The 21251-nt window shown below is 59.7% G+C and overlaps 1 protein-coding gene across 1 annotated transcript in view; it reads left to right on the forward strand.

Annotated features, from left to right (window-relative positions):
* Positions 1-590: 590 nt before the first annotated feature.
* TESK1 (testis associated actin remodelling kinase 1) overlaps positions 591-21251 on the forward strand; it is a 29736-nt gene continuing 9075 nt past the window's right edge. Inside the window, exons 1-5 of the mRNA XM_063128371.1 lie at positions 591-796; positions 19684-19805; positions 20670-20718; positions 20876-21022; positions 21162-21244. Coding sequence (XP_062984441.1) covers positions 19711-19805; positions 20670-20718; positions 20876-21022; positions 21162-21244 — 374 coding nt within the window. The 5' untranslated portion in view covers positions 591-796; positions 19684-19710. The remainder of the gene's footprint in view (positions 797-19683; positions 19806-20669; positions 20719-20875; positions 21023-21161; positions 21245-21251) is intronic.

A 21251-nucleotide genomic window follows, 5' to 3' on the forward strand; every position in this document is an offset into this window, starting at 1 on the left:
CGAAGAAAGGGAGGGGCGCCGCGGCGGGTGCCGGGGCGCAGGCCGGCCTGTCGCGAAGCCCCCGCGCTGGGCCCGGGCCCGAGGCAGCCGTCCCGTCCCGTCCCGGGCGCGGAGCTCTCCGCGGCCGCTGCCTTGAGGTGCCCAGGCTAAGCCCGGCAGGGCCGCCAGCGCTCCGCTGCTGCTGGGGCGCTCGGTTCGGCTCCGGCCGCGGCAGCCGAGGAGTTAAGGCTCGCCCCGCCTGCCGGCCCGCCCCGACTCCGCCTCCGCTCCGCGGGCCGTAGGGAAGGCGAGATCCCGAGCGGCCGAGCCCCGCGCCGTCGCAGCTCAGCGCAGAGCAAGCCGCCCCGCGCCGCCGCGCCCCCGGCCGCCGGAGCCCCGCGCGTCGCGCCTTGCCCCCCCCCCCGCGCGCCCCGCCGCCTCGCGCCGCCGATCCTCCCGCGGGTGTCGGGCCCGCGCCCCGCCCCCCTCGCCGCCGCCGCCGCCGCCGCCGCCGCCCCTCTCGGCGCCCGGGCGAAGGGGCCGCCGCCGCCGCCGCGCGCCGGGCACCATGTGAATGGCCCTGGGGCCGCTGCTGCTGGCCACCCCGGACATGGACTGGGAGAAGCTGCCCCGGCGGCCCGGGCTCTCCCTGCGGCTGGACGAGGCCGAGGGGGAGCCGCCGGGGGGCTGGCCGGGCGGGGGGCGCCTGCGGCCTTCCTCCTACCGGGCGCTGCGCAGCGCCGTCTCCACGCTGGCGCGCATCGACGACTTCTACTGCGAGAAGATTGGCGCCGGCTTCTTCTCGGAGGTCTTCAAGGTGAGCGGGGCGAGCGGCGGGGGGCGGCGGCGGGGGCGCCTCGCCTCGGTGCGCGGCTCCTGCTGTCGGCCTTTCGGCCGGGGCCCGCGGCGCCCGTGGGCGGCCCCCTCCGGGCAGGGCAGGGCAGGGCAGGGCAGGCGGCGCGCTCCTCGGGGGCTGGGCAGCGCAGGGCCCGGGGGGCTGGCGGCGTTGCGGGGCCGGGGCGCCTCCATCCAGCCGGGGCCGCCGGTCGCAGGGCCCTCGGGCTCCCCCAGGGCTTTCGGGGGCGCACTGGGCGCCCCGGCCCTTGCCAGGGCGGCGCGGCCTTGCGCGGGGCAGCCTCCCGGACCCCGCGGGCTCCCGTGCCTTGCGGGGGACGGCGCTGTCGTGTGGGGGCCTCCCGGGCCACCCTGTTCCAGGATCGCCCCGCGTGGCTCCGGCCTGATCGCGGCGTGCTTCCAGGCCTGGCTCGGAGTTGACAGCTCGGAGCTTTGTGGCGCTAAGAATGGGATCTGCTCCAGGCCACGGCAGGGAGGGAGGGGGCGGGCAGGAGGCGCCTTCTGCCTCCGCCACGGCCGCTGCTGCTGAGGCCGCGTTTGACAGCGAGCGAGCGAGCGAGGAGGAGGGTCCGGCTCTGTTTACAGCCTGCGAGCCTGGCTGAGGAGGGAGGGGTGAAGCACCCAGGCCGCGGGTGGGTGCCTGGGTGGGCCGGCGGGCGCTTCTCGGGGCACAGCCAGGCCTGCGCCTGGGGGAGACCAGGAAAGGGCACCCCCGCCTCTGCCCCCTATGGCTGGCCGGAGGAGGCCCTGGAAGGGGGGGGCTGGCTGTCCAGCCCCAAATGTAGAGGTCGCGTATGAACTGGGGCAGATGTGGGGTTGCCCGCCTCTTTCAGGCAGTGTGGGTGAGGCTTCCGCCCCTGGGGGTGGGGGATTGGGAGGCAGGATTGGGTCAGGTGCTGCTGTTGCCCGGGCCGCGTGAACCAGTGTCTGGCCCCGGAAGGCCAGCTCCTGCCTGCTCTTGAGCTGGCCAGAGGAGGGCTGTTCCAGTTTGGGGAAAGGCAGCCTCCTCCAGCCACTGGGCCTGTCTGTGGCATGAGAAGAAAGCTCCTCAGCAGTCCAGCAGCCGAGAGTCCGAGCACTGGGTGAAAAGGGCGTCAGTTCCAATTTGACCTTTGGCAGGACCACTTGGAGTCCTCCAGCAAGCCTTTGACTCTCAGTTTCAGCCATGTGCAAGATGGGGGAGAGCTACCCTGGCCTACCTTACAGGGCAGTGGTAAAGGTGACTGAGGTCATCTATGCAAAGCAGGAATTCAAATGCCGCTCCTATTCTTGTTCTCTGAGGAATCCCGAGTGGGCAGAGCCTGCACCTGGGGGACCCTGTCCTGGCCAAGAAGGCTGCTGGAGACTGGGGGGGGGGGGGGACAGCTCTTCTGCTGGGTGTGCCCCTGGCTTGTTTGGGTCCGTGGTCCTCTGGCACCCTTTGATGAGGAGGATGTCTGCAGTCCGGCCTGCTTCATGTCCAGTGGTGCGGTTCATCACCCTCGTGAGCCACCCTTTGAACGGAGGCCACACGGCTCCAGGCCCATCTCTCTGTGACCACACAGGTAGCCGGTGCTACGCTGGAGTCACCCAGGAGAGCTGTGCTGTGGCCTCTCCCACGTGGGAGCTCTGAGCAACCAGCCACTGTGGCATGCCGGGGTGTCTCCTGTGGCAGTGCACCCTCACACCCCAGCCTTCCCCATCTGCCTAGGGCTTCATGCCCCTCTCCTGAGCAGGAAGGAGAAAGGAACTCTTCATTGGGCCTTAGCGCAGGCGTATCTTCATTCTGGCCATGACCCCGCGCCCCTTGGAGCTTTCTGCCAGTCGGCCCGTTCTCCTCCCCACCCACCCCGTCCAGTGGTTCTCTAGCACTGCTTCTGCCCCGCCGGCTACCTGGCTGCCTGCTGCTGGCCTCTGGCAATGTGATGTGCCCGTCTCTGCTTGACCTGGCTGTCCTGTGACCAGTTTGCTGAAGGCACCTTGATTTGGACGGGCTCTCTGGTCGTCTTGGTGGCAGAGGCTTCCTTATAGCCACAGCGTCTCCTGAACTGTTTAGACGTGGCCCTGAAGGTGTCCCAGTTTCTGGAGCAGTGCATGCTGGGATTGTGCCATGCCTGTGGCCGCCTCTGCGTTCTTGGCAGGACTTTGAGGAGGAGAGGACTCTCAGGGCAGCCACGTCCACGGTGCCTGTCGGTGCCCAGGCGGGAGAGGAGCTGCCAGCTCCGTGAAATAAGCCGTGAGCTGCTGAGGTACAGGGGAGGGCGGTGAGAGCGAGGTGCACCTTGCAGCTGGCTCTGGGGAGGGAGGGCTGCTGGTCCGGGTCTCCGGCGATGGCTGGTCCGGGCAGGGTTTCCTTGTGGCGTTTGCATCATCCCGGCTGGCCTGTTGGGCTGTTTGTCACCAGGCTTCTGCCACCTCAGGTGGGGCCCAATCCTCAGCCAAGCCCAGGGTGAGTCTGCCTAAGAGATCTGTGCGTTCATTTCGCTGCGCCTTGCAGATAGGCTCTGAACTGGAGTTCACCACACTCCTGCAGTGTGGGCCATGGTCCAGCCAGGGCGCATCCACACGGCTCATTCAAAGGAAGAGACACGCAGCTCTTGCCAAGGCTGGTCCAAGCCATTTGGGCCCCTGAATAGCTGCCCGGCCGGGCCAGAGGTCTTTCTCAACGTTGCACACGCAGGCCCAGACTGCTGGAGCACAAAAGGCCCCACGGCCTGCCCTGGACAGCTGCTTCTGCTGCTTGTGCAGTTGGGCCGACCCTGTTCCCCGAGCGCAGGGCTCTTGCAGGGCCACACCGGAGTGAGGTGGGACGGTGACATGCTTGGTGAGCGTGCAGCGCGGCTGGGGAGCAACTGGGAGAAGCAGGGGCCCTTTCCGGGAGACTTTCAGTCAGAAGACTAAGCCTCTAGGCAGGGTATCGCTGTTTTATTTGTATATTCTGTACAGCACCAAGTACATTGTCGGTGCTATAGGAATAAATAAATAAATAAATAAATAATAGAAGGCGGACCTGTGGGGGAGAGGGAGGGCCAGGCCGGGCGTGAGGGGCTCTGCCCCGCTCTGTCTGCAGCAGAGCCGCCTGCTCTTTCGGTCTGTTCCAGCCCCATGTCCGCTGGATTTGTCACTCCTCTCTGCAAAGGGGGCAGCAACTGCGCGAGGCCCTTCACAGCCCTGCCCCCGGCAGCACCCCTGGCGTTCCCAGCCAGCTGGCTCGTTGCTCCTCAGGGAGCCTCCCTTCTGGGCTCCCGGTTCGAGGGCAGATCCAGGGTTCCAGATATTGAAGCTCAGAGCATCGCGTTCCGTTTAAAATGAAAAACACCGGGGGGGGGGGGGGTGTTTGTTGTAAATAGGAAAAGTTCTTTGTGAGGGTGAAAAGCTGTGGAACAGGCGAAGGCCACCAGAGGGCTGCGTCTTTTCTTACGCCCAGTGCTCCCGTGGCTGGTGCCACTGGGCTGTGGAGACTGGGTTTTGCCCTGGCCTGTTTGTGGACAGCTGCTGCTGCTGCTGCACCTTGTGTTGGTAGGCGAAGGGGGCTTTGCGCCCGTTCCTCCCAAAGGCCTTTCTGAGCCAAACGGACTTGCTCTTCGGAGACTCCCAGCTGCGCAGTTTGGGTGCTGTGTGTGGATCGGGCTCCCCCCACCCCCCCCCACCCCCGCTCCTGGGCAGTCAATCTGTGCCTTCTTTGCCCCGCTCCTGACTGTGTTCGTAGGCCAAAAGGGCGTCTTTGAGCTGATTGGGTTTCTCCTTTTACCAAGGATCCCCTTCATCCTCTGATGATTCTGCTCAGCACCTCCCTGGATTGGGTGCTTCTGCTTGGTCAGCCGTTGGTGCCAGGAAGCTCCTGCCTTTGGCTGGGTCGCTTGGCTGCCGCCTCCTGTCCTTTCTGCACTAGGGATGCTGGAGTCCTCAGTGGCTCCATGTCGCTGGGTCCGTTCCAGCTTGTGGAGGCTTTTTCGTTGGTGAAAATCGTGGACGCCCTGCTGGGTGCTTTTCTTTGTGTTGGGAGCTGAGGCTGAGGCTTTGGAGTCAGGGCAGGATTTTGCTGCTATTCAGCTGGGTTTCTCCAGTCGCGTGAGCCTTGCCTCTCTGGCTTGGATCAGCTGGAGGCTGTCTTTGCCCTGCAGGGCCCTTCCTGAGGGGCCCCTCGCAGCTTGCGGAAGATTGCCTGGTGGAGCCGGAGCGGGGCCGGCCCTACCTTTCTGGGGGGGGTTGGGGTTGGCCGTTTGGTTTCCCTCCCGCGAGGCGCACTGGTGGTTTGGATTTCTGCCACCAGGCCCATGTGCTGCAGGAAGTGTTTCCCACAGAGGAGGTGCATGTGGTGAACTTTGGGGGCTGTGCATCAGAGGGGATTGCGCATTGTGCCAAAGCTTTGCTCAGGAAGTTTGCTGCTTTGTGGCTCCGCTGGAGGCTGAACCTTGAAGCTGGTTTTCAGCCCTGGCTCTCTCCGAAAGGAAGGTTAACTTAACACCACAATGGACGGGGAGGACTCCCCTCCCCTCCCCTCCTCTGTATTTGGGGAGTTGTAGCAGGTTCCAAAACATGGCAACTGGAGCTTTTTGTATGAGCCTCCCCTCCTACCCAAAGAAAAAAGCAAGCAGCAAGTGGAGGTTCCTGACAGGGTGTTTGAGGTAGTAGAAAGGCGCACGCATGCGCGCGCACACATGCTGCAGCCTCCAGGCCAGGCTTGTGCACTTGTGACCCGCCCAGGCAAGGGAAGCCCACCAACCCCCAGGTGTGGCTTCTGCCCTGCCTTCGGCTTGCTGGCTCAGCCCGTGGCGCAGGCCCAGCGGAGAGGCTGTGGCGCATTTTCTGTGTGTTTGCACTGAGGCCTAGAGAAGGGAGAGGCCCAGCTTGGCGCCTTGGGACCGGCTCATTAATGTTGCTGTAATCAAGGCGGCAGCGTTTCCTGTCAAAGCCACCGAGGAGATCTCTGGGGCCGGAGCTGCCAGCCAGGCTGTAGGGAATGGGATTGGAAGCCGTGGGGAGGCAGAGCAGAGCAGGAGGTGGGAGGCGAAGGCCTGGGAGCCCGTGGGGAGGCGAAGGGCTCAGCCCAGGGAGTGTGTGTGTGTGTGTGTGGAGGCCCGGCTTGGCTCTGGCTGGTGTTGGGAGGTGGGTGGCAGGCCTGACAGGGCTCAACGCCAGGAATGTGCCAGGACGGCGGGCCTGGTGCCAGGAGGTGGGAATGGCCGGGGTGGGGGAGGAGAGGAGGGCGGTTGGCATCACGGCAGGCATCTCGGCTGCTCTCGCCCCTCTTTCTCTCGGCCGGACCGGAGTTGGGAGGCCTCAGCAGCCCCTCACCAAGGTTGGTGGAGGAGCCCCCTGCCCGGGTCCTTTTGGGTGCAGCCTCCAGCCGGGTGGTCCTGCCAAGAGGGGTGTGTGATGGTGGGGGTGGCTCTCGTCTCTGCCAGGAGTGGCTTCATCTTGATCCAGGCATTGGAGTGGGTGGGGTGGCCCTTTCAGCTACCCTTGCAGGGGTGTGTGTGCTGTGTGCCCCTTGAGGGGGGGTGGAGAGAGATGATCCCGCCTCTGCCACGCAAGAGCAGGTTTTGTGCTCCCCCTTCGCCCTCCCCCCACCCCTAGGCCGTAGCCCAGCCGTCTCCTTTGATCTCCTTCCCAGCCTGTTTGCAGGGACTCTGGGAGGGGGGAGGCATCAGGTGCCCAGGCCCGGCCCAGCAGGCTCCACGGAGAGGAGAGTTGGAAGGGGCCTACAAGGCCATCGAGTCCAACCCCCTGCTCAATGCAGGAATGGTCAGCAGAGTTCTGCGAGCTCTGTCCCTTCATTGCAAGCTGCTTTCTACTGAGTCGTCAAACCATTGTTCCCCTGAAGCCCAGAATCATCTGCAAGGGCTGAGCCGGGGGTCTCCACGGTCTTAGGCACAGAGAGACACACAGAGAGAGAGAGAGAGAGAGAGGGAGGGAGGGAGGGAGGGAGGGAGGAGCGGGGTGAGGGTGAGAGGGGTGGGAGGTTTTTGCAAGTCCTGCTCCTGGAGATGCTTGTAACTGAACCGCCAGCCTGCCTGCAGAATCTGGGCTCTGGCTCCCTCCCTTCCAAACATTTAGAAACCTGACTCCCCGCTGTGAGGGAAGGAGCAATTCAGCCCCAGCCGTGCCTTTTGCAGTCACGCCCCACCCACCCCGGCCGCAGGCCCAGAGCTGCTGACACTTCCAAGTTCAGCGGGACTTTGCCAAAGCAGGGCAGCAGCCCCACGCTGCTTCAGGAGCGCGTCTCCGTCCCTCGCAGGCCGGAAACATTACCGTGCGTCCTTGCCGGCTTTGAGGCTTGGCGCCTTCAAAGGTGTCGGAGGGACGCCTGGCGCCTGCCTCCGTGGTGAGGAGCCCTTGTGGCCTCCTGGCCTCCTGTTCCGTCCTGTTTGTACGTCTAAGGGTTAGCTAACGGCAGCAGCCTTGCAACATGTTCCCTACCGGGCCTCCGAGGATGATTGTGCCTTTGCTGGTGTTCACCGCCTGGGCCTGTTAAGAACATCAGAAGAGCCCTGAGGCTGGATCAGACCGAGGGTCCGTCTAGTTCAGCACTCTGTTCACACGGTGGCCAGGCAGCCGTCTGCCAGGGACCAACAAGGCAGGACATGGGTGCAGCAGCACCCTCCCAGCCATGTTCCCCAGCAACTGGTGCACACAGGCTTGTTGCCTTGAATACTGGAGATAGCACACAGCCATCAGGGCTAGTAGCCATGGATAGCCTTCACCTCCTGGCATTTATCCAACCCTCTTTTAAACCACCCAAATGGGTGGCCATTACTACACTGCTGAAACGGGGCAGAAGGGTGTGTGTGTGTGAAACGTTCAGGAGAGGAGGAAAGGCTTGCTGAGAACAGGAGGGCAAGGAGCCGGCGGCTGGGTCTGGCCGGGGACCCCCTTCTCCTCTGTCGGCTCTCCAAGAAATGCCGTGGGTTGCTGGGGCTTGTGCCGTGATGTTGCCTTCTGGCTTGTCGCTTCATGGGCGTTTGCGTCTCCGGATGTTTCATGGCGAGGCTGCAGTGGCCCCACCACGGATGCGGCAGAAGGCCGAGCTTCCCCCCTGAGGCTTGTTGGTGCAGCAGCCTGCCTGGTCCCCGAATGCTGCCGAAATGCCCACGGCCAGGGCCCCAAACCCTGCAAGCGGCATGCAGACGTTCGCCCCCGAAGATGCCGGCTGCTTGCTTTTCGCCCACGGCTGTGCAGCTCCTCCTCCTGATTCTGTTGAGTCCGATCTGCTGGTGCGGCTTGTGAGTGCCCATTGGGTAGGCCCCGTGCCGAAGGGAGGCCGCCCCTGGCCAGCGAGCGCGAGGAACAGGAAGCCTTTCTGCGCCCCTGGACTTCCCCCTGGATAGCGCTGGGCCTCGTGGTCTGGTGATGGTGCTGACGAGGACCGATTAGCTCCTGTACAGGGTGACGGCTCCCGGGGGCTCTTGCTCAGAAGCCCTGGCATCTGAGCCTCCTTACAGCCTGGCTCACCTTGGCTGTGTTTTGCTGCTGTGTGGAGGGTTGAGCAGCCAGCCCAGGCCTGGCCCACGCACAGCCCTCCCACAGCTGCGTGGCTGCCTGGACTCTCCTCACTGGAAGCATCCCGGTCAGGTACCAAGTCTGGGGCAGCCCAGCCTTGAGCCCCCTCTGACACCAGTCACAGGCGGGGCGGCGGGTCCCCTCGCACGAGAACAGGCTAACGGGAGATGCCGGTGGCACCGGGGGCAGCTACCTCCCCTTTGCCCCACTATTAATATTATTTATTTATTTATATAGCACCATCCGTGTACCTGGTGCTGTACAGAGTAAAACAATAAAATAGCAAAACCCTGCCGCATAGGCTTACATTCTAATAGAATCATAATAAAACAATAAGAAGGGGAAGAGAATGCACCAAACAGGCACAGGGGAGAGTAAAACTAACAGTATAAAAGTAAGATCAAAATCAAGTTTTAAAACTACACCTCTCCGGGCTGCTCAGGGAGCCTGGGCAGCACAAGGGGGGCCTGGGACGGGTGGCACAGGGAGGCACCCCCCTCCCCCCGATGGGGCAAGTGTGTGTGTGTGTGTGTGCGCGCTTCCACTTCCCAGCTGGCTTCCATAGTGGAGGCAAAAGGCTCTGAATGCTTGCAAGCGGCACTGTGCGACAGCCCTGCTCTTCATGCCAGGTGGTGAAGAGCCAGGCTGGAGGCGACTGGAGGCCTGGGCCGGCCAAGGCCAAACATGCAAAACTATGTGGGCAGGGCATGGGGGGGGGGCGGTGGCTCTGGTTTGTTCCTTCAGGGCTCTTAAGATGTTCTTTTTTAAAAAATCCAGGCTAATCAGAAGAAAACTTAAGATCAGGCCTCTAAGAAGATAAGCACCAACCCGCCTGAGAGCCGCCACGGCCTCGTTTCAGATCTTAGAGGCCACAGAAGGCCGAGGGCACCAAGGTGCTGGGCCTTGGCTCTGTCCACTAGGCGCTGGGTCGCGCTGGCTGCTGCAGAGTGTGGAGCTTCCCGGGAGGGAGGGGCCTTGGCTCATTGCCTCAACCTCCTGGTTTAGGCTCTCTTGCTGCCCCCCCCCCCCCCCCGGCCGCTTGTCCGCACTAGAGGCCCGTTCCGTGTGCAGCTCCAGGCTTCTGCCAGGCTGTTGGGAAACCCCACAGGAGAGGCATCAAATTCGGGCACCAACACACTGGCCGCCCCGCCCCCAGCGTTTGGCAGTGGCTGTATGACCTGAGATGGTGGGATCCACAGAAGCCCCTGCCACACACCTGGTGGGGCCTCGGGCCAATGGTCATGCCTCTGCCTTGGTTCCCCAGTCTGTAAATTGGTCTCTGTGTGTGGAAAGACAAGCAAGGTAAAGACGGCAGCAATTGATGGATGTTAAATGCGTTCCATGGCCAATGGTTACGTGTAGCACAAAGCGGCATTCTGGAAAGGTGGGGGCTGTATTTGGAGCCTCTGGAAGGAATTCTGTATTTTATCATTTTATTTATTTATTTATTTATTACATTTATATACCGCCCCACAGCCAAAGCTCTCTGGGCGGTTTACAACAGTTAAAAATGGTAAACATTAAAAAGTATACAAAATTTAAAAACCATCAAAAAATAAAAACGGTATAAAAACAACAGTATCCATTTAACCCCTTCCAACTCTGCTATTCTATGATTCTATGATTCTATGAAAAACAACAATTCTGGGGGCCATTAAAACAAACTAATGTTGTTAAATGCTGTTAAAATCCTGTTAAAATGCCTGGGAGAAGAGAAAAGTCTTGACCTGGCACCGAAAAGATAACAATTTTGGCACCAAGTGAGCCTCATTGGGGAAATCATTCCACAGTCAGGGGGCCACCACCAAGAAGGCCCTCTCCCTTGTTGCCATCCTCCGAGCTTCCCTCGGAGTAGGCACTCGGAGGAGGACCTTAGATGTCGAGCGCGGTGTACGGGTAGGTTCATGTCGGGAGAGGCATTCTGTCAGGTATTGCGGTCCCAAGCCATGTAGGGCTTTATAGGTTAAAACCAGCACCTTAAATTGGGCTCGGAAACGTATAGGCAGCCAATAAAAGTGGGCCAGAATCGGTGTTATATGCTCAAACCTCCCTGTTCCAGCTATCAATTTATTCTTATGCAAGCAAGAAAGAGAGGCCCTTGTCCCAAAGGTGCGTCCTGACCCTGTTTTGACAGTGGGCGAGAGGATCCAGAGGAAGGACTTCTGCCGAACTCTGGACATCCCCCATTCCACTGCAGGATAAGCCTGTTGGTTCTCTAACATCAGGGAGGGTGTGTTAACGTTTGCAAAAGCTTAAATGTTAACCCAAGAGCTTAGAGCAGTGTAATTCCTGGGTTTGGGCTGGCTTTTCTCCACGTGCAACTGAGGGCTGTGGGGAGGGGCTTCTATCGGAGTCCAAATGTCCTCTCCTCCAGTGGCAGGGAGGGCCCCCTCTGCCCCCTTTTTTAGTAAAAACAGGCAACGCACGGGAAGTTGTCCTGTGCCGGGGGAGGGCAGCTTGTGGCCCTCCAGATGTTTTGGCCTACAATTCCCATCATCCGTCACGGCTGTACTGGCTAGGGCAATTGTAGGCCACGCCATCTGGAGGGCCACAAGTTGACCACCCCCGTCCTCTGCCATGATCGGGGACTAGAGCCAGTGTGGTGTAGTGGTTAGAGTGTCAGACTGGGAGTCAGGAGATCCGGGCTCTGGGCCCCACTCGGCCATGGAAATCCACTGGGCGGCTTTGGGCCAGTCACAGACTCTCAGCCCAACCCACCTCACAGGTTTGTTGTTGTGAGGATAAAGTGGAGAGGAGGAGGATTATGTACGCCGCCTTGGGTTCCTTGGAGGAAAAAAGGCAGGGTATAAATGCAATAATAAATAAAATAAATAGAAGTCTGAGGGAAGCTTTCTTGTTGGCGGGATCCCAGCGCTTGTGTGGGTGGTCATGCCTAACTGGTCTCCTTTATCCTCCTCGCCTGGGAGGGAAGACAAGATGGGGCAACACCTGATCCCTGTGGCCGCCAAGGGCTGAACGGCTCAATAATTAAAGAGCTGCACGGAGGCCTGAATGTGTGAGGCTGGGCTGCCTCATCGGGTTTCGCGGATCAAGCCTGCACAACAGGCGGCGGGTGGGTGGGTGGGGGAGCCGGTCGGGAGACACCCCCCACCCCCAGCACACACACTGCCCCCTAGTTCCAGAGCGTTTATCTAGCGTCTGACCAGGTGTGCCAGGGGGTTGGGCATGGCTGTGACGGCCCAGGCAGGGCTGTGGGGCTCTGCCCCTCCCAGGCATGTCCCCCACAGCCCTGCCTCCACCCGGCACCTTAGCTAAGCAAGGTCGTGTGTTGGTGCGGAACTTGATCTTTCTGGAGCTGAGACGCGGCCCGCTGTCTGACCAGGAAGCCCTGGGCTGGGTGCAGACTCAGCCCCAGAAGCGCCCAGAGCTCCTTTGAGGATGATGCAAAGAAGTAATAAAGCAAGGGGCCCTGAGCACGTGCAGAGGGCATTTTCCTCCCATGCCTTTGGGTGTGGAGCAGGGCTTCCTGGCTGGAGAATGCAGCTTCCGGCTGGGCCTGAGCCCCAGCTCCTCTCCTTGTTTCTGGCGTGGAGGCTGGGATGTGCCAAGGCAGGGGGCTGGAGGCGGCCCCGTCAGCAAAGCTGGGAATGGCCACTTCCCCTCCTCCTTCTGGTGGGGCAGGGAGTGGAGGCCGGGCTCTGCTGGCCTGTCCTGGCAGCCAACCCAGTCACAGATGCTCTTCCTCCCCCCCCCCCGGCCCCCGCACCCAAGGTCTTCCAGCAGTGGGGAGGGGCCTCCCTCCCTCCCTCCCTCCCTCCCTCCCTTTCCCGGTTTCCACCAGCGTGCAGGCCGGGTGTGCTGAGGCTGGGCCGGGCCGCGTGGGGGTCTCTGTGGCCTCCTCTGTGGGAGGAGGGAAGCAGGCGGCAACAGAGGCCTGGTCTGGCGTGGCTGCGTTGCGAGAGCATTGACTAAAAAGGGCAAAGCGCAGGCCGCTGACGGCAGCACCGAGGAATTTGGGAGGCTCCCTGGAGGAGCGGCCGGGGTGGGGGGGCAGCCGCTGGGCCGGGCAGCTGCTCAGGGAGGCCTGTCCCCGCAGGTGGGGGCCTGAGAGCCAGTCTTTGCTGGGTTTGTGCCTCCGCTGGGTGCATTGCCTGGCTGTGCTGGTCCGAGGCAGGATCAGGCCGTGCTCTGGAGCCTGTCTGGCTGCGGCGCGGCTCCTGCCAGGCTGTGTCCAGCCCTGAGTGCTGGCGTGAGGGGTGGTGGGGCCCGGTCCCCACAGCAGAGACCGGCTGAAGCGAAGGGCTCTCTGCACGTCCTCTAGGAGACCTGAGGCACGTCCTTCTCAGCTGTGAGGCTTCTACTGGCTCCGGGAACTCCTCGCCCGGCCCTGGGCATGTGGCATTGGGCTACAGGGCTGCCGGTCCTGGCTGGTCCCCATTTGGGGAAACGGTCTTCTTCCTCCCCAGGCTGCGCTCCAAGCCTGGCGTTTGAGGCAGGACCTCTTCCTGTGCCCCTTTCAGGCAGGGCACGCGGGGGGCTGCCTAAGAGGTGACATCAGGTGTGCTTGCTTTAGAAAGAGGGTGTGACACCCCGCCCCACCCCACCCCACCCCACCCCTCAGCAATCCTGTCTGCATTCTCTTCCCCTCCTTATTGTCTTACCATGATTTAATTAGAATGTAAGCCTATGCGGCAGGGTCTTGCTATTTACTGTTTTACTCTGTACAGCACCATGTACATTGATGGTGCTAAATAAATAAATAAATAAATAAATAAATAAATAATAATGGTGATTGAGGCTGCCAGGCGAGAGGCGGCCGCTGGGTGCCGCATTCCCCAGCTTTGCAGCATGTTCAGGAGAAGACTCACTCGGCGGCAGCTGGCCAATGGATCTTCTGCCCAGACACAAAGCAACCACTGAGCGTGTGTAGAGTGCTGCACCTCACCAGCAAGATGCTTCATTAAGGCAACGTCTCAGTGTGGCGGTGAAAGTCCTTTGCACGTGCTCTGAGGCTCCAAGGTGGAAGGTGGGGCTTGGCTGGCGTCGGCATCATTGTGGGCATTGGTGCTGCGAGGGACAGCGCCTACCCAGTCCACATAGCGGAGGCTATGATGGGGTTATAGAATCATAGCATCATATGCCTACAGCAGCCCATGGTAACCCCCACTGGCATGAAGCAGTGGCACCCCCATTGGACACTGGGCAAGTGCCACGTTGCAGTGTCTCTGTGTAGTGGTCTGGGCCAAAGCTGTGAGCCCCTCCGGATCCTGCGCCTCGAATGCCTGTTAGAGGTGGTGCGGGGTGCAAGTAACCCCCGAAGTCTGTGCTCCTGTATCACCTGGCGGGTGTTCCAGGAGCTTTTGGGCCGGCCCCTCCCTCTGGGCTGCAGGCAGGGGTCTCATCCCAGTGCCCCTCTCGGGGGGAGGGGCTACCCTGCCCCCCCCCCGACCGGCCATGCCTAGATTCCGTGTAACAGGGACCAGCCTGAGCCCTTGTGAGCTTGGCAGCTTTCAGTGGGTTTTTCCTTTAAAGTTCCCTTTCCTGTTCGTTCAACCACCTGGAGGGCTGTGGTGGCAGAGTGAGCCGGAGCCCTTCCTCAGACAGACCTGAGATTTCAGCGGGGTCGGAAGAGAGGGAGGGCAGGATGCAGCCAGAAGAGGGCCTGGAGGTGGTCAGGGCCCCCTGCGCCCCTTGGGCCTTGCAGGGCGGAGCGGAGGATGCTGATGAGGACGAGGCTCAGGCTGCTTCCTCAAGGGAAGGGTGCCGCTCCAGCACCTTACTCAGGGACGCCCTGGCTAATGCGCACAGCCCTGCCACCCTCACCTGCCCTCGGTGCAGCCTCCCTTTCTCCGGCCTCATAGGAGTCTGCGACTGCCTGATCACGTCAGGAGGGCCTTTTCACAGTATGCTGAAGGGCTCGCTCTGCTTCCTGGTTAAAGAATAGGAAGCCAAGGGTAGGAATAACTGGCCCGTTCTCGCACTGGAGGGATGTAAGCAGTGTCGCCATCGTCCCACGATCTGTTTGGGGACCAGGGCTTTTTTAATCTTTATAAATGATCTGGAGTTAGGAGTAATGTGTGCTGCTGACCAAAGTATTTAGGGTGGTTTAAACAAAACGGGGCTGTGAGGCATTCCAAAAGGATCTCTCCAGACTTGAGGAGTGGGCATCAACATGGCAAATGCAGTTGCATGTAAGCAAGTGGGAAGTAATGCAGCTTGGGGCCCAAAATCCTAAATGCACGTATGTGCTGCTGATAGGATTTGAGCTGTCAGTGACTGACCAGGAAAGGAATCTTGGAATTGTGATGAAAACCACAATGAAAATGTCACCCCACTGTGCAGCTGCTGTGAAAAAAGGGCATATTCCTTGTTGGGGATTATTAAGAAAGGAATTGAAAATAAGACTGACAATATCACAGTTGGGGGGAATCCGCACGTCGTTCTGAGATCGCTTCTAAGCGACCCCAGTGCGGCGTGAAAGCGAGCGTGTAACTTGCCTTTTGAAGAGCCGACGAAGAGAGGTCCTTCCCGCCGCCGCCGCCACCCAACTCCCTTGCCGGCTGGGACGGAAAGCTTGGGGGAAGAAGGCGGGGTGGAGAGCTTCTTCCGCTCTCAACCCCGCCTTCTTCAGCCGAGCTCTCCTCGCCGGTCGGCGAGGAGGTCTGTGGGTGGCGGCGGCGGCAAGGATGTCTCTTCGTCGGCTCTTCAAAAGGCAAGTTACACGCTCGCTTTCACGCCGCACTGGGGTCGCTTAGAAGCGATCTCGGAATGATGTGCGGATTCCCCCTAGGTCTTCTACAAATCAATGGTGTGACTACATTTAGAATACGGTGGACTGCTCTGGCTGGTGCGTCTCAAAAAAGGATGACAGCGTTAGGATTCCCAGCTGAGAAAAAAGGAGAGTAAGGTAGGGGCATACTAGAAGTTTTTAAAATTATCTATAATGTGAATGATCCCAAAAAGATCATCCCATGAAGCTGAATAGTAGGAGATTTAGGACAAACGAAAGGAAGTACTTCTTCACATTGCACATAGTTAGATTATGGGATATGCTTCTACAGGTAGTAGTACTGGCCAAGAACTTGGACTGATTAGAGAGATTCGTGGAAGATAAGGCTTTCAATGGCTACAAGGCATGGTGGGTGTATATATTGTCTTCAGTTTTATGGGTAATAAGTCTCTGTATGGTAGCCGCTGTAAAGCAAGGGGCCCCTTGCACTCAAGCCCTGCTTGTGGCCTTCCCATTGGCACCTGCTTGGCCACTGTAAGAATTGAATGCAGGACTAAAAAGGGCTTTGGTCTGATCCAGCGTGGGCCTTCCTATGTTTACAGTCCAGTCCCTCCAGGCAGGTGGAGTTAACCACACTACAGGCCTTGTCAGCCTAGCTCCCTGCTGAGACAACATCCTCCTATGGTCCTGAGGGCTCACTTGGAGCTCTCCAAGGTCCTGTTGTCATTGTTACTCTGAGTCAGAGGTCCGCTGCCTTGTCTTTGCCTGCCATGACTGGCTAGACTTGATGCACTTTATTTGACCTTGTCTGTTGTAATGTCTTTGCCTAACTTGACCAGGCTTTATCTGCCTTTGTCTTATCCCATCACACAGAATGGGACAGAAATGGCCTCTGGTAGCCAGGAGCACCTGTTCCCAATTGAACTATTTCCAACTGAGCTACCACTCTCTCTCTCTCTCTCTCTCTGTGTGTTGCAAGCAAGCGTCGTAGGCTTTTTAGGTCATAACCAGCACTTTGGATTGGAAGCCAGTGGAGCTGTTTTAACAGGGAAGTTGTCGGCTCCCTGTTACCAGCCCTGGTCAACATTCTAGCTGCAGCTCTTTGAACCAGCTGGAGTTTCCGAACACTCTTCAAAGGCAGCCCCACGTAGAGCCCGTTACAGCAATCCAATCGGGGTGTGACTGAGGCATGTGTCACCGTGGCCAGGTCTGACATCTCTAGGAATGGGCGCAGCTGGCGCACTAGCTTTAACTGTGCAAATGCACTCCTGGCCACCGCCGAAACCTGAGCATCCAGGCTCAGGGCTGAATCCAGAAGTACACCCAAGCTGCGGACCTCTGTCTTCATGGGGAGTGTAACCCCATCCAGCACAAGCTGAATCCCTATTCCCTGATCTGCCTTTCAACTAGCCAGGAGCACCTCTGACTTGTCTGGATTAAGCTTCAATTTGTTTGGCCTCATCCAATCCATTTCTGCCAACAGACACCGGTTTAGCACCAAAACAGCTTCCTTGGAATTGGGTGGAAAGGAGTAGTAGAGTTGGGTGTCATCAGTGTACTGGTGGCACCACACCCCGAAACTCCGGATAACCTCTCCCAACGATTTTGTGTATATGTTAAATAGCATAGGGGACAAAACAGAACCCTCAGGCCAAGGAGTCGAACAGGAGCCCCCCAGCACCACCTTCTGGGCCTGCCCATCCAGGAAGGAATGGAGCCACTGTAAAGCAGGTGCCAAAGTTACGTCCACTGGGTCTGTATCAACTACAGCATCCAAGTCAGAGTGGATCTGAGCGATTTTGTCCACAAATTGGGCTTGGCAAATTGGTCACAGAGGGCTGTTGAAAGGTCTGAATTCTCTTCTTGGGGGCCAGTGTGTAAAAGACCCCTGAACACCTGAAACAGCTCCACTGGACGGCTCTTTGCAGACGCAAGAGTGGCAGAGAAAAGAAGTTTTTTCACTGCCTGTATTGCCGCGGAGTAGGCCTTCAAACAGGCCTGTTCATTGCAGGCACCCACGCCTGGTCAATTGTACGTAGAGTGACAAAGCAGAAATTCATGGTCAGAAAGGGAAATTTCTCCTATCTTCAGGAGGACATGTAAAACTATATGTGTTCCCCAGGCGGGTCTGCGGTGAATCGTAATTAACCCCTCTGTGCTGGGCCCTGCAAAATCCTTCTGCCACCCAGGGGAACACATCGGTCTTGTAGTGTTGGACAGACGTGGGCCAGGGGGCTGCTTCCATAAGAGCATTGCTCCTAAATGCTGCTGTGGTCGCTGCCCTGAGAGAATGCCTGTCTGTCTGTCTGTCTGCCTGACTGGTGGGGTTCTGTTTAGATCAGGGCTGAGCAACTTGTGGCCCTGCCGATGTTTTGGCCAACAGCTCCCGGGGACCCTGGCTACGCTGGCCAAGGGCTGATGAGCCCTGCTGGAGCTAGAACCGGAGCACCCTGTAGGCTCCCATCATGTGCCAGACCTCGTCCTGACAGGAGGAAGGCAGCGCTGTTTCCTGGACCTGACTGAAGGCAGAGATCATCTCTGGACGCGAGGCCCACCTTGTGTCGAAGGGGACTGCGTGACTGGGGGGCAGATTCCTGGGCCTCCCCTCTCCAAGGCCCACCTGGCTGATGTAATGGCCACCCGAAAGACAGCCTTCAGGGTGGGGCTGGGGGGAGGGCCATGGTCCTCTGGGGAAGCTCCGAGGGCTGGATGGGACCCCCGCAATGTCCAGCCCCCTCTTCCTCCACGAGTCCCTTCAAGTGACCCCTTAAGACCCCTCTGTTCACCCTGGCGCACGGCGGCGACTGACCCGGCTTCCGTCTCGCTCGCCGCTCCTTCCTTTCCAAACGTCTTCTCTTTCCTTTGTAAGCCGGCAGGCAGTGGGTGGGGTGTCCCTCATTTCTGTACAGCACATGAGGATTTTAGGGGCAATAATAAGTCAATAAAAATATACAGCCACACGGAGGTCTTTGGTTGAAATCTGCAATTAATAATAAAAAGCTGTTTGAACTAGGAATGTCTTTCCAAAACCTTCAGCAGGCTTCTGGGGGGCGGGGGGGGGGGGGAGATGGGGGGACAGTCTCACACCCGTGCCCTGAACATGTGCAGTTGACATGTTTAGGAGCAAGTCCCAAGCACAGGCGCGATCTGCATTTCCTTGGTTCTACCCTGCCCTCCGCCCCCCGGCCGCTTTTGAACTGCCACTTGGTACCCTGGACTCTCTTCCCGATTCTCCCAGAGTGCAGGGCACGGAATAACGGGCTCAAGTGACAGGATTCCAGCTGGACATCAGGAAAAACTTCCTGACTGTTAGAGCAGTACGACAATGGAACCAGTGACCTAGGGAGGTTGTGGGCTCTCCCACCCTAGAGGCCTTCAAGAGTAGGGTGACCATATGGAAAAGAGGACAGGGCTCCTGTATCTTTAACAGTTGCATTGAAAAGAGAATTTCAGCAGCTGTCATTTGTATGCATGCAGCACCTGGTGAAATTTCCTCTTCATCACAACAGTTAAAGGTGCAGGAACTATACTAGAGTGACCAGATTTAAAAGAGGGCAGGGCACCTGCAGCTTTAACTGTTGTGATGAAGAGGAAATTTCACCAGGTTTCCCATATATACAAATGATACCTGCTGAAATTCCCTTTTTAATACAACTGTTAAAGATACAGGAGCCCTGTCCTCCTTTTCATAGGGTCACCCTATTCAAGAGGCAGCTGGATCTGTCAGGGATGCTTTAGGGTGGATTCCTGCACTGAACAGGGGGTTGGACTCGATCACCTTGTAGGCCCCTTCCAACTCTGCTATTCTGTGATCCTTCATGGGCTTGTACTGATGAGACACGTATCTTCAAGCGGGTTTCTCAGGCCTGCTCCTTGGGCAGCTGTGTTCTCTGGGGGCGGGGTTTGTGTTGGGGGTGTTCCAGTGGGGATGGGGCGGACTGAGGCCAGGGTGGGCGCATGGAGTGTGGAAGCTGGGTTTGGTTGTGCCAGTTTTAGAGGCAGGTGGGGGCAGGGGCTCTGTGTGGGTGGACGTGATGCTCTCCTCTCGCTCCAGCCAGACGTGTTCCTACCTTTCTTTGGTGTTTCAGAGGGCTGGCTACCTGGCTGGCTGGCTGGCTAGAAGTCCCAGTGGCTTTTGTGGGCCCCATAAAGCTACTCTGAACCTATGAGGTCCTCATTGCTAGTCCACTCTTCACGTCTCTCTTCCGTACAAAGTGCTTTGCAGTCGGCTGCTGCTGTGTTTTGACGCTGTTGCCGGCAGCAAAGGCTGAAGGCAGGTGGCTTTCTGAGGCTGGCACTTGCGGGGTGCAACTGCGAGGTGGTGGGTTGCTTCTCCTGCCATCTCAGCTGGGGCTCCTGGTTCCTCCCCCCTCTGCTCCAGCTCTTGTGGACCGCTGTTGTAGCCTGGCTGAGAACTGGGAGATGCCGCTGGTGCCGTGGCTCGGGGGTCACACCCTGGCTTTGTGTGCCGAAGGGCCCGGATTTGATGCCCAGCAGCAGCTCCAGGGAAGGCGAGGAAAGAGGCCTGACCCGGGGGGGGGGGAGCGTTGCTGCCAGTCCGTGTCGCTGCTGCCGGCCCGCCAGTCCTGGGTCAGATGGGCCGGGGGGAGGGGGTGGGCTCTGTCTCTGCACAAGGGCCGCTCCCGGGGCTCCTAAGAACTGCCCCCTCCCTGCAGGTGAGGCATCGCCAGTCGGGGCAGATCATGGTGCTGAAGATGAACAAGCTGATGAGTAACCGTGGCAACATGCTGCGCGAAGTGCAGCTCATGAACCGCCTCTCGCATCCCAACATCCTCCGGTGAGGCCCCGTGCGCATGGGGGGGAGGGGAGGGGGGCTGACGTTGCTCTCTGCATGGGGAGAGCCATGATCCAAAAGGGTGGTGAGTGGGGGGTTGCTCCTTTACCCGCTCCCCGCCGGCCTCAGCCACATTGGTTTCAAAGCCTCCACTGCCTCCTTCCCCCTTTCCATGCCTGGAGAGGGTCCTCTCTGAGCTACTCATGGGCCGGACCCTCCAGGTCCTTGCTCTTCCTCGCGAGGTGCCTGTCTGTAGCCGGGAGCTGGTCGCCTGGCTCTCTCTGCCTCGCTCGCCCCCACGTGCCCAGCAGAGTCTTGGCTGGAGCAGCGTACGTGCAAGATCCCAGCAGAGCTCTCGAAGCAAGGCCGGGAGGGAGGGCGCAGGGGAGTGGCTAGAGGAGGATCGTGCCCCTCTGGGCAGGGTCCTTGCTGCTTCTCTTGCTTAGCACGTCTTTGGCCTTTAAATGTTAAAATAATAGAGGTGGTGGCGGTGGAGAAAAACAGCCAGCACTTTCTGGAAGAGGCTGAGAAACGCGCTGGCGGGGTGGGGGTCCTCCCAGCTCCCCGTCTTCTTCCTGGTCTCCGTGTCTTCTATCCCACCGGCTGTTCCTGCCCCCTCTTCAGAAATTCAGATTTTGGCTTTCCACCCTTTGGTCAGTCCCATTTTACAGAGTGAGGACTGAGGCTGCCAGGCGCTTGCTCAGCACGGCTTCAGGAGCCTGTGGCTGAGCAGGGATTGGGTCGGAGGGGGGGCTCACTGGGGGCCGAGGCGGTGGCTGGCAGGGTGGCTGGCAGGGCTCCACGGGGAACGTGCCCTCGGGGGCTTGAGTCCTGACTGGCTCCTGTCTGTCCATCCCTCTGTCCTAGGTTCATGGGCGTCTGCGTTCACCAGGGCCAGCTCCATGCACTGACGGAGGTGAGAGCCACCTGCCTGCCTGGGCCAAGGAGAGGCAGCCGGGGAGCCGCTGCTGGCCCAGGCCTGTTCCTGAGGGAAGTGGGGCGGTGGGGGCTCAGAGGAGGGGCGACGCCTGACCTCCCCCTCCCTCCCTGCTTTCTGCCCTCCCCCCCTGCAGTACATTAACGGTGGGAACTTGGAGCAGCTGCTGGACAGCCCCACCCCCTTGCCCTGGCCGGTCCGCATCCAGCTGGCGCTGGACATCGCCCGCGGCCTGCGCTACCTGCACAGCAAGGGCATCTTCCACCGTGACCTCACTTCCAAGGTAGGGGGCTCCTCCTGGCTTGCCCCCCTCCCCCGCTGGCCCGTGCTGCTGCAGTTCCCCCTGTGCAGGGAAGCGGCTGCCTGCCTGGGCTGGGGGGGGTGGGGGCTTCACGCGCCACCATTGTTCTCCTCCCGCCCAGAACTGCCTCGTGAGGTGTGACGACAACGGCTACACGGCTGTCGTGGGGGACTTTGGCCTGGCCGAGAAGATCCCCACGTACAGGTGAGTC

Source organism: Elgaria multicarinata, chromosome 6 (genome assembly GCF_023053635.1).
Source record: "Elgaria multicarinata webbii isolate HBS135686 ecotype San Diego chromosome 6, rElgMul1.1.pri, whole genome shotgun sequence".
NCBI lineage: Eukaryota > Metazoa > Chordata > Lepidosauria > Squamata > Anguidae > Elgaria > Elgaria multicarinata.